General features: G+C 34.5%; 1 protein-coding gene across 1 annotated transcript; it reads left to right on the top strand.

The window, feature by feature from the left end:
- Positions 1–6,042: 6,042 nt before the first annotated feature.
- On the top strand, positions 6,043–11,344 carry LOC148673544 (alpha-1-antitrypsin-like). The gene is made up of 5 exons (XM_088630129.1): positions 6,043–6,192; positions 6,882–7,615; positions 8,052–8,319; positions 9,011–9,155; positions 10,891–11,344. Exons 2-5 carry the CDS (start codon positions 6,913–6,915, stop codon positions 11,080–11,082), a joined length of 1,308 nt encoding a protein of 435 aa, XP_088486255.1. The 5' UTR covers positions 6,043–6,192; positions 6,882–6,912; the 3' UTR covers positions 11,083–11,344.
- Positions 11,345–11,969: the final 625 nt, after the last annotated feature.

Raw genomic sequence — 11,969 nt, 5'->3', positions numbered from 1 at the left:
CTTCACCACTTCAGATAGTTACATTTTGACCAAAACATCTGCACTTTGTGCTGTTTTAAGCACTATAGTTTATATTTAACTTTTGGAGTAAGCAAAATGTATTTCCTTTTATCTGTCTATTTGCCAGTTCTTGTGTTTTTACTGTGATCATTATATTTTGTTACTATGTTAAACCATTTAATTTTTCATTTTCTGAGATTGTTAGCTTTCCTCCAAATGTCCAGTATTGGCTTAGGACTGTGTACAGCTTTTATAGCCTAGGCTTAATTTTGTCTCCTGCTTTACCTGTTCTTAGTTGGGTTTACAAGTCCTTTTTCAGTTCCATAACCTCTTAATGATAGGTCATCTTGATTAAATTCACTCATCACTAGAATCCCTGCACCAGAACAGGAGAAATGAGAAATAAGCACTCTCATTCTCTTATCCGATCATTTCTTATGCTAAAAGTTATGCAGTGCCTTACAGGAGAGTTAACTGGAGGAATAGCTTGTCTCTCATGACAACAGTTCCACCTCACTGGTACCTATTGTGTTACTTTTGCACAAACCAAGAACAATATGGTCCACTAAAGACCATCCAAACCCAGTGGTTCTCTGGCAATTGTACTCCATCACTCGGACAGTCCCTTTTACATTCACCTAATCGCCTAGCCCTGACCTGACACTGATAATGTGGGGATTTCCAGGCTCATCAAATTGGTTGAGTCTTTCAGGATCGCCCAGTCTCCAATTTTTACCTCCATACAGTCAAATTATTTCTTTAAGGGAAAAAAAACTTTCTAAAGTTGATTTACAGAGACCTCTCTGTGGTCCCTAGATCTTTTCCATATAATGCAGAGGTATTTGGTGTTGGCACACTCTTAACCCCACCCTCTTCTGTTCCCAACACATTTCTTCCGAAATTCTTTCTCCCTGTCACGTTTTCATGAGCCAAATCACAAACTCCAGACTCTTTAAACCACAGTATAATTTGCTGTTAAAACATAGCAGTGAATGAATAGATATTGCTATTTGTATTTAACATTGTTACATTTCAGCTTATTTCCTGGAACTTGGTTACAGTATGGTAAGGGTTTAAAGGCGTCAGCAAATCAAGTTTTGAACAAATGTTCTTTGACATTTTCTGAGCAACAACACAAAAACATTATTTGAGATTTGGTAACATAAAACTTGAGAACATAAACCTCAATCTTACAGGAGCAGTAACATTGTAAGTATTAGATGTACTAGAATTTCATGGATCTGCTGTGAGAGTGGGATTGATTAGACATCTTTTTCTAATTTCAAAGAAAATGGTTGTTCACTTCTCAGAGACTTAAACTACAAATCATTTGATAGAGAAAGCATTTTATTCTTTACTCTTAAACAGCATAAATCCGAATGTAATATTGAAATGATGTTTTTATTTAAAACATAATTTCATGGCACATGTTCAACATATTGGTAAAACATGATCAATTACTCTGTTTATGAAAGTAATGGTTCTTCCTATAATCACTTTCATCTATCATCTTTGTGAACATTTAAGATCTTCCTGTAAACACTGTACCTATCTTTTATTATCTTTTTGTCTTGAGAACTTGAAATTCTAAGCCACTTGGTTACACTATTATTTTTCTATGGAATTCCTCTTAATTACATATGGTATGAAAGCACTTTGTTGTATGTTTAATTGCAAGAGATCCAGTGTGCTTCACATGTAACTCATGCAGTAAAATACACAGAACATCCTGCGTAGTTGAGAAAATATTTTTCTCAGAAAAGATTCATTTATCAGGTTCAGATTTTGTACAGTGTTGCAGAAGCAATATGTACTGCTAGTGAAAGGTCAACATTAGTCTTCATTAAACCTAAAGTTTGCTTTACTGGCAGTTCAAGTTCAAGTTCAAGTTTGCGTTTATTTGTCATTCCAGCCATATACAAGTATGCAGTGGAACAAAATATCGTTCCTCCTCATCCACGGTGCAAATACAGGCAGGACAGACAGGACACTGACACAGATATTGTAGACAGGATACACATAGTAAAAAAGTGCAGATAGTGCAAATTTCAAGGCAAATACATAACACAATAAACACAACACACTGGGGAGGATTTAAACCCTGTTTCTGGAATTGGGGTGGGTGCAAGTAGATTCCAGGGTGTTGAGGAGCCTGAGAGCCTGCAGGAAGAAGCTGTTCCAGAGTCTGGTGGAGCTGGCCCTTACACTGTGGAGGGTGAAGAGTTTTTGGGAGGGATGGGAGGAGTCATCTACTATACTGGAGGCCCTGTGTAAGCAGGGTTTGTCATAGGTGACAGAAATGGAAAGGAGGGAGGCTCCAATGATCTTTTCAGCTATTTCCACAATTCGTATTTGCATAAATAGTAACATTACCGGGCTAAATGTTATCTGTTAGTAAAGGGTTTAGAGGTTGATGACTGGTTAAAGTAAACAAGGTGTTGTTTCATAACTCCTGAGAAATGTATAAATTCCGATAAAGTCCTGAGATAAAAATAGGACCACAAAGCAGATGAAAACGGTAAGTGCTGAATTCTACTGCATAAGCTCTTTCTGTGTGCAAGTCCAATCTAAATCAACATACTGTAAAGATATTATTGAACTGGTGTATGGTTTGCCCATTAACAAGGAACTCTTAAATGAAAAGGTTATATTTTAAAGAACTGGAGTCCCTTCAGTACCTAAAATCTATATAGATTTCATATAATGTCTTTGAAAACTGAAAGTTCTTGGATTTGTAAGTTGTAACATCTAGGACTTGGAAGTATTTGACAATTGTTTGTAAAAGGTTTTTGACTGAGATGTGCCATGTTTTTTTAAACATTCTGTGAACCCTTGATTCTTTCCTTTCACTAAATGTTCCTTGTTAGTATACTGTACACTGAACTGAATGAATGTTATGGCTTGCCAGCAGCAGTCACAATCCCATTGCTACTGTATAAAATTTAATTAAAAAAACAATAATGAGATTAAAGTTATTTTTCTCATCGGAGGCCATCAAAGAGTGATACCAAAAAAGTTTCAGAGCATAGTTTTGAAATATGTCGAAAAGACTGGACATCTTTTTTTTCCAACTGGAGCATTGATGAGATGCATTTTAGGGATTTATGCAGAAAAGTGGTTTATTCTTTATTGAAAAAGAAGAAGAAACACTTAGAAATTGGTGTTGTTCCTGACAGAGAGGAATTTAAGTGGGATAACAGCTAGAGCCTAAATGACTGGCAGAGGTGAGAGCAATTGCTATATACTGTATATATAGTATCATATACTGTACTGGATTAAATTATTATGAAAAATAAGTTTTAAAATGATTTTAGTTAGGCCAGATTTCTGGCTGGTACCCTGGTTTCAATTCCTAGTGTGCTGTCAGCAAGGAGTTTGTACAGTATTCTCACCCTGTGTTCATGTGGGTCTCCTCCCAGAGTCCAAAGACATACTGGTTAATTGTGGGTGCTCTACGATGGACTGGCATCCCATCCATGGTGTATACTGCCTTGTGCCTGTTGGTTGCCAGGATAGCCTCTGTCTATCCTGAAAACCTGAACTAGATAAAGTGGTCTAAAAAATGGATAGATGAATAATGCTAATATCCTTTCATGTCACATGATTCCTTTCTATTGGCCAGGATTTCACCTGTCAGGTCAAGATCATGGAAAAACCTGTGGCTTTCAATGTGGCTACACTGAAAGCAGAGTTGCATCGGGCTAAAAAAAGGTGTTGGTCACGGTTTTCAAATAGTTGACAACATTTCAAGATTAGCCGAGGAACCTGGAGGACAGAGAATGCTGCTGCAATATTCACCCGTTCAACTTAACCGAAGGACGAAAAGGTGACAATCCTCCCTTTTATGTGTAGCAAACACGTCTTTGCTGGATCCTTGGGTTCTGTTTTTCCTCAGTGGCTTCAATTGAAAGTGACAGATGTCACCACATTAAGTCTAGTTCTCTGGCTGTATATAATCAATCCCACACACTGATGCCTTCTATATGCATCAATGGGCACATTACAAGGTGCTCAGAGATCCGAATGATTGAAGCTGGTGGTGACCACATACGTTGCCTTGTCATTTACCAGCAGCGACTATTCCCACCTTATCCTTATCCTCCACTTATCCCCACCTAGCCAATTGTGTGCCTCTGCCTGGGGAATCCTGGTCACTGCTGGCTAATGACATGACCCAGATTCGAAATGGAGTTCTAATGAAGGTTTGGAATAATTGTTTTAATTTAAGATGCATTCATGAGCTGATCATTTGATGAAACCTAAACAATCTCTGTGCTATATATACAGCAAAACACTGACTGAAACTGAGATGTATCATTACCATTAAGAAGTAGTAATAATATGTGAAGTATTATATGTAATATTTAAAAAGAATGGCATATGCTTGTAATTAAATTATTAATACTAAAGGGGTGTTAAAAAGTGAAGCAAATCTTAGTTTAAGAAATAATTTAGGATCACTTTAAAATACACAACTTTAGCCAACAAAAATAATGTTCTACGTTGCTGTTGTGACATCATTTGTAACCATTTTTATGTTATGTAAATTCCTTTTTGTGGAAGTTTTTCAGTATTGCCTGTATTCTCCCTATTTTTTCCAAGCGATGTTTATTTCTGTCCATTCTTTCTAAAGGTTCTTACTTTTCCATTCAAGCTATCTAAAATTAACATAATTGCATTTTTGTTGAAAACACATGGGCTTGAAGACAAACAATTATTTTAGGCCTAGAAACTGAATACAGATTGAAATGCAAATGAAAAACACCTACTGCTGTTTTAAATGTATTTAACACATTTTGTAATGAGAACACATTTTTGTAATATAAAGAGTAAGTTAATTAATAATCACATGAACAAAGGACACGTATGTTAAAAAGTAGAGCATTACAGGTTTTCTGCAGCCTGGGTCCCCAGTCTTTGAGGGCCAGTGTCTGCAGGTTTTCACTCTCTTGAGAACAGCAGCATCTGAAGAACTGAGAGGAGCTGTTAAAATGGTCCAACTAAGTCAATAATAAGCAGATTTATGTCTTGTTCATGTTTAATTAATATTGGTGGACAAACAACATGAAGCCCTCCAAGCCCTCTAGGACCAGGGATACAGTATCTAGCACTATAAACTTTTATCCTACCTAGTTCAACAGTGCTTTTGTTATATCACCTACTGTATATACATTTACAGTATGTAAGGTAAGCAACATTGCTTTTAAGCAAGGTCACTGTAATATTCACCTTTTCTCTTAAATGCTCAGGGGCTACAGCACTACATCAAAGTACTACATTAGAACAATGAGAACACTGCCATTTAAATCTCAGCGAAATGAAAAAAAATAATCCTTTAATTGTAGGCTTTATTGCATAGTATCTCTGTTTGTACTTATTTGTTAATTCCTAAAAGGCATATGTTCAATTTGTCCCTTCAATGTAAATGGGAGAAATGAACTTTTGATCTCTCACATCAGGATCATAGAAAGCTTAAGTGCAAATAAGAAATGAGTTTCAATCTCATAAGTGATTGCTTGACCAGTTAAAAAGGTGAAATCACGAATAGACTTTACCACTGCAGAAAGATGTGGTGACAGTTTGTCAATGTAATAATGTAACCTGTACCGTTTTTAAATAGCAGAGTTATTGAAAATAAAGGACAAAATGTAAAATTTGGAAAAATACTAGAAATGCTTGAATTTCAAATTAAAGTGCACTGAATCCTTTGTATTCTAATTTATAGAAACCTTAAAGCTGCAGTACTTTATAACATCCTATAAATTATATATGAAAGAGCTTTTTTATCTCAAAAGATTGATTATTTCTTTAATAGTATTTACAATATGGAACTTGTTGGGTTTTTTTTTCCGATTTGATAGAACCTTTGAAAAAAGCACATATGATTCTATTTTTCTTCTAGGGAAAAGAATCAATTTCAGCTTTTATAAAAAATGTGAAAAGTCAATACATACTACTGTTTTAAAAAGTCAGCATTTTTGCAAGCACTATACCTTATGTTTGCTCTCTGTCAATAGTAAAACAGGTTGCTTAAGTACTTATCAAACTGGACTATTGGTTGTCTGACAGTAAAATATTTAGAGGTTGTTGACTGGTAAACGTAAACGAGGGGTTGTTTCATAACTCCTGAGAGAAGTATATATTCTGATGAAATCCAGAGAACAAAACAGCAACACAAGGCAGAGAAAAAACGTAAGTGCTGAATTCTTCTGAATTTCCTTTCCATTTAAATCTGGGTTGAGATCTGTGATATATGTAACCGTCACATGTGAATTTGTTATTTTTTAAATAATTTCAGGGCTTTTAAAACTCCTGGCCAGTGATAGAGAAATACATTGATTTTAATAATTATAAATGATTATTATCATTATTATTATTATTTCAGATTATATTATTAATTACATGACCTGATGCAAACTTGATCAGCACTGAAACATGAAATATAATGAAATTGCATGAATCCTTAGAGTTGAAAATCCTTGAATGAATGAAAATGCAAAGTATTTTCAGAATTTCAAAGTGTTCATGTTCAGTAAAACAAAATTAAAAAAGGAGTACTGAAGTAGAGCCTAAGGACTAGTTTGGTATCACCAAATACACCTTTTTAAATATTAATATTAATATTTTTAAAACATTTAATTTATAAATCAGAAAAATACCTTGTTGCAATTCTGTTACAGTTGCTGTTTAAAGTACAGTAGATTTGCATGATTTCATTCATGAAAGAGATCCTTTCCTAGTTAGATTATAAAACATTAAAGCTTATTAGCAGACCAAATAAGTTTTTTTAATTAAATGAGGATTTCTTAATATTTGTTATTCTCTCACTGTATATACTGTGTGTATTTTTATTGATTTGTGTTTGTTGTTTTTATTAACAGTGCCTACTGTTGTAAAAAAATACCTATCAGGATGGGGAAGGGAATTTATTTCTTCATCACAGCAGCTCTAGTTTGCTCTGCTGTCCAGGGTAACCACCATCATCACAGTGATGATGATCATGCTCACGGTAAAGGGCATCACCATGATCACGGGCATCACCACGATCATGGGCATCACAAAGGTCACGGGCATCACCATGGCCACAAGCATCATCACAATTACAGTTTAGAGGTACAATCTGCAAATGCTAAGTTTGCCTTCAGCTTGTATAAACACATTGCTGCACAGCCAGATGCACAAACTAAAAACATCATCTTCTCTCCCCTGAGCATCTCCACTGCCCTTGCCATGCTGTCATTGGGTGCAATGGGCAAGACGCATGATGAGCTGTTCCAAGGTCTCGGTTTCAATAAAACTGACACCACTGAAGCAGAAGTGAATGAAGCCTTTGAACAAATCCTCCAAAGTCTGAATCAGAAGAAAGAACTGGACCTGTCTGTTGGAAATGCAATGTTCATCCGTGAGAGTTTCAAACCTCTTTCAAAATTTCTGGAGGACATTAAACACTATTTCCACTCAGAAGGTTTCACTGTTGACTTCACCAACACCACTGCAGCGCTGCATTTGATTAACAAGTATGTTGAGGACAAAACTCATGGCAAAGTCCCACATTTCTTAGATGACCTGAATGCGGATACTCTAATGTTCCTTGTCAGCTACATATATTTCAGAGGTAAGATGTCTAGTATAAGTATATAGTTCATTTCACAGCTTAATTTATTTTATCCTCAAGATAATCTTCAATACTTAATAATGCAAGTATGAAACTGACAACAAATAGAAAATATAAAAAATATAATATAGATATTGTGACACATTTGACCTTAATATGTTATAGTCTAATGAAACTTGAATTTTCCATTGCTTACTTTTCTTTTCTACACTGTCGAAGATGAGATTGTGTCTGAGATGTCCAATAAAAAGTATCCAATAACTACTGTTCAAAACAACATTCATTGATGACTTATTTTGAACAAAATTCACATCTGTTTTATGTTGTTGAGAAAATGTTCTATATTTCTTTTTATATGTCTTGATTTGATATCAGGCATTTTTCCTATAATATTTATTTTACTATAATAACTATTAACCTTAATCTATCTTTATAGGTAAATGGGAAATTCCCTTTGATCCAAGGGACACACGTGAAGATGTCTTCCATGTAGATGAAAAGACAACTGTTCCAGTCCAGATGATGCATAATGATGACTCATTTGATGTTTATTATGACAAAGAGGCTTCCACTCATGTTCTGAGGCTTGGCTACAAAGGAGGAGCCTCAATGATGCTCCTTCTGCCTGAAAAAGGAATTAAGGATTTGGAGGAGACTTGGTGCAGAGAGCATCTGGGGAAATGGCACAGATCAGTGAAAAAACGGTAGGTGATATTTCCATGAAAATGGGGTCATTTTTCTGGTGAATAAATAGAAAAAAGAGAGTTTTGACCAGTTATGAACATGCTAAATCATTCAGTGTCAGCAGGATGATGACAGGTTAGCAGGGTTGTCATTCAGCATGAAAATGGCCTGAAGACGTAACCAGAATAATTCTAAATCAGGAACAAGTAGTAGGTTTATTCCATGCTGAAAAGAGAAAACACAACGTTTCATCTGTAATTCTAAATAACGTTTCCTAACGAAGTAAAACAATAACTAAAAAGTACAACTACTACTAGATTGATATAATAAGTACTATATACATGGTGTTGATAATATGAATGTTATCTTCTTAGTGCACGTTCAGGAGATTTGTCATTTATGTTCAATTGCGTACAACACAAAAGCTTTCTTTTTTTATTTCCAGTCTTGGTAAGTACATTTCATATTTCATTCACAGTGCTATGGAAAAGTATTCACTCCCTTCCAAAGATACCCTAATATATTGAATTGCAATTTTTTATATAAAAATGTTTAAATGTCAACAAACACATGTGGACATTGAATAACTGAAGTATTAGTTTGTTGTTTTATTATATAGTGTAGGAGAATCTTAAGCATTAAATATTGTGGGTTTTGAACATGGTGTACTGTATAGTAAATATTAACATGAACTCTTCTTTACTTTTGTAGACGATATTTATTGAGTGTGCCAAAATTTTCAGTTTCAACATCTTATTCACTGAAGGACGTCCTGTCTGAAATGGGAATGAGGGATATGTTTGATCAAAGTGCAAACTTTTCGGGAATAGCAAACGAAAATTTGGCTGTTTCAAAGGTAAAGTCTTGTTTTGAAAATCACTTGTTCAGTATTACATGAAGTGGAAATTGGAATTAAAAGCATTTGATACATGCCTTTTTACCACAATGATAAAAGTGTTGTGTGGAACTGGCAAAATTCCATTGTTTCAGGATGCACATTTTAACCTTGCATACCAGCTTGATCACGCATACAGTAACACTAGGAAGGTGTTAGAAATTGTTGATAAAAACTAGAACCTATAGTGGGAAAATTCTGCCTTCATTTACAGTATCACTACTGATATCACAATTTAGAATTTGTTTCTGAATTGTGTGCCACTCAGAAGGTTCTACAGCAGAGAAAAATAATAGGTTTTTTAAAGGTACTTAGGATTTTGTTACTGTTTGTGTATGTGACCATTTGAATCAAAAACTGTTCAAATGTATTGCTCACTTTAAGCTTGTCAGGGCTCTCTTAAAGGTACAGTGGCCACAGAAAAGCCACTGTGGTACATTCAACACATCCTAACTGGCCTTTGTCAGAGTATTGCTGAACAGCTTGGTTTTCCCCTGTTTGCACAAAAGCTGTTCTTCTGTTAAAGCAAATTCCCTACACTATCATCACCCTTCACCTCTACATATGTTGTCTTGTATAATACAACAATCAGTATGAGTCTTACCACAACATTTCCCAACATATTGTTTTATGTCAGGTCTGTGACGTGCAAAGTGGTCTTATTCAGTGAGTAAAACTCCACTCCAGGTCTACGTGCTATGCTGCCAACTTAGATGTTCTTAAGTCCAAAAGAAATTGGAACTTCATCCCTCAGCTCTAGGCATTACCCTGAAAACACCTTCAATCATGCCGATTATTTACATGCAGATCTTCAGACATTTTCCTGATGTTCAGGTTATTTCTTCCCAAGATGTCTCACACTATAGCCATGGTACTCTGATAACAGTTACACAGACTGATGTGATCATTCCTAGGCCAGTCTTTAACACTTTAGGACAAGATAATTAGGCAGTTATACAGATTATTCATTAACATGTTCAGGGAATTTTAACCCAGCTCAAATACAAGATATTGAGCACCAGGTGTTTGTTTATTCAAATAAGTTGAGCTCAATGCATTGTTATTTCAAATATATTAGTATATATTTATTATGCATATAATAGATATACTCATTCAGCTATTGATGCAAATTAAGTTGTGTTTCATTTTGCATAAGTATACATTTGTATTTTGTTTCCAATTAACACATTTTGCAATACTGTATATTACAGTTCTAAATACTGATGGTGGTAGTAAACAAATCTTCTAAGAAGCAAATTGGTTTCTTTCTAGATAATTGTATCTAAAATACAGAGTATTCATTCATCTGAGTTGTTCTATTGCTACAATTTTGTCTTAGTCTTAATGTAAAAAGATATTTATTAGGAAATTATTGCCATCTCAGTCAGTCAATCAAAAGTAAATAGTATCTTTCAATACAATGTAATCTCAAGGGAATTAAAGAATTCTGTGAACAGAAAATACAATGAACCAGATATAACTGAGAAACTGAAAGAAAGATGTGTCGCTAATAGAACACTTAACTTTAATATAACAATACAGTTTAGAATAAGCATATTGTATAAGCTATAGCATATAATATTATGTCTATTACACTGTTTTAATGTTAAGGATATTTTTAACCATTTTAGAAATATACTGTATTAATGTCAGCTCAGAATGTAATATGACATGCCTGTTGTTTGATATTTTTCAGGTTGTCCACAAAGCAACACTAGATGTGGATGAAATAGGAACTACAGCAACTGGAGTCACTGGTGTAGAAATCATACTTACTAGTTTGCCTCCAAGCTTGACTTTCAATCGTCCTTTCCTTTTCATAATTGGTAATCATGAAACTAGGAGTGTACTTTTCATGGGAAAAATAGTCAATCCTACAGAAAAATAGAGGACAAGATGTACACCAAAAATATTCACAATCATGGTAAAGAAAAACAAATTAAGGAATATTTGTCACTGTTGGACATCTGGAGTCAATTCCTTATTAGGCACATTTTTCATATCCAGCTTCTCTAGTTCCCTCACAATATCTATTAATCTTGACGTTTTTTGTAACAGTACATTGGTAATCACTTAAAAATGAATGGCTATGTCAGGCTAACTATCAGCCTATCTTGTCCTTTTCTGAATAAAGCTAAACTTACATCACAGTAAGTAACTGTTATCCTTTTGGAGGCCCATAACAAGAAGTATACCAAAATCTAAATAATTTATGGAATCAGTCTACAACAGAGCCTTTTTTGTAAAAAACATAACCTCTAAATACCACTGTAATCAAAGAGTACTGTTGTAAACCCATGCTCACACTTTACCTCAGATTTCTAGAGATTTTAAACAAGAACTTAACATTTATAATTCCATAGTGACTGTGTCTGCTGCTCTTTATTACCATGTATGAACAGTTGAAAATTAGAGGGTGTTATTTGGCTCACCTAGCCTGTTGGGTAAATAAATAGGTATGTGGTTTTATAGGGAGAATTCAGATGTGAAGTAGAAACATCTTGATCATCAATCAAATGCTCTATTTTGAGCTATGCCCTAATTACTGCCTTCTGACCTATGAATTTAAGATGTTATTAGAACAAAAATATATATATATATTTTTAAATTATAATTTGAAAACATCTCGTTTGAGTAAATGCTGCTCCCTGAGTACCCCATTCAAACACAGTGTGATGCTACAACATGAAGAGAAATAAAATTGTTTTCCTAAAACATAAATAATAGTAAATATCTCCAAATCTTTAACTTGGTACAGCTACACATTTTCCCTTT

This window comes from Lepisosteus platostomus, chromosome 4 (genome assembly GCF_059453375.1).
Source record: "Lepisosteus platostomus isolate fLepPlt1 chromosome 4, fLepPlt1.hap1, whole genome shotgun sequence".
NCBI lineage: Eukaryota > Metazoa > Chordata > Actinopteri > Semionotiformes > Lepisosteidae > Lepisosteus > Lepisosteus platostomus.
The sequence above is the reverse complement of the archived record's forward strand: the minus strand, read 5'-3'. Positions and strand labels throughout refer to the sequence as shown.

Excerpts from the sequence above, each read along its gene's own strand:
- LOC148673544 (XM_088630129.1), top strand. The coding sequence starts at position 6,913 with ATGGGGAAGGGAATTTATTTCTTCATCACAGCAGCTCTAGTTTGCTCT. Across the intron at positions 7,616-8,051 it reads CAGCTACATATATTTCAGAG|GTAAATGGGAAATTCCCTTT; the intron begins GTAAGATGTCTA and ends CTATCTTTATAG. Across the intron at positions 9,156-10,890 it reads AAAATTTGGCTGTTTCAAAG|GTTGTCCACAAAGCAACACT; the intron begins GTAAAGTCTTGT and ends GATATTTTTCAG.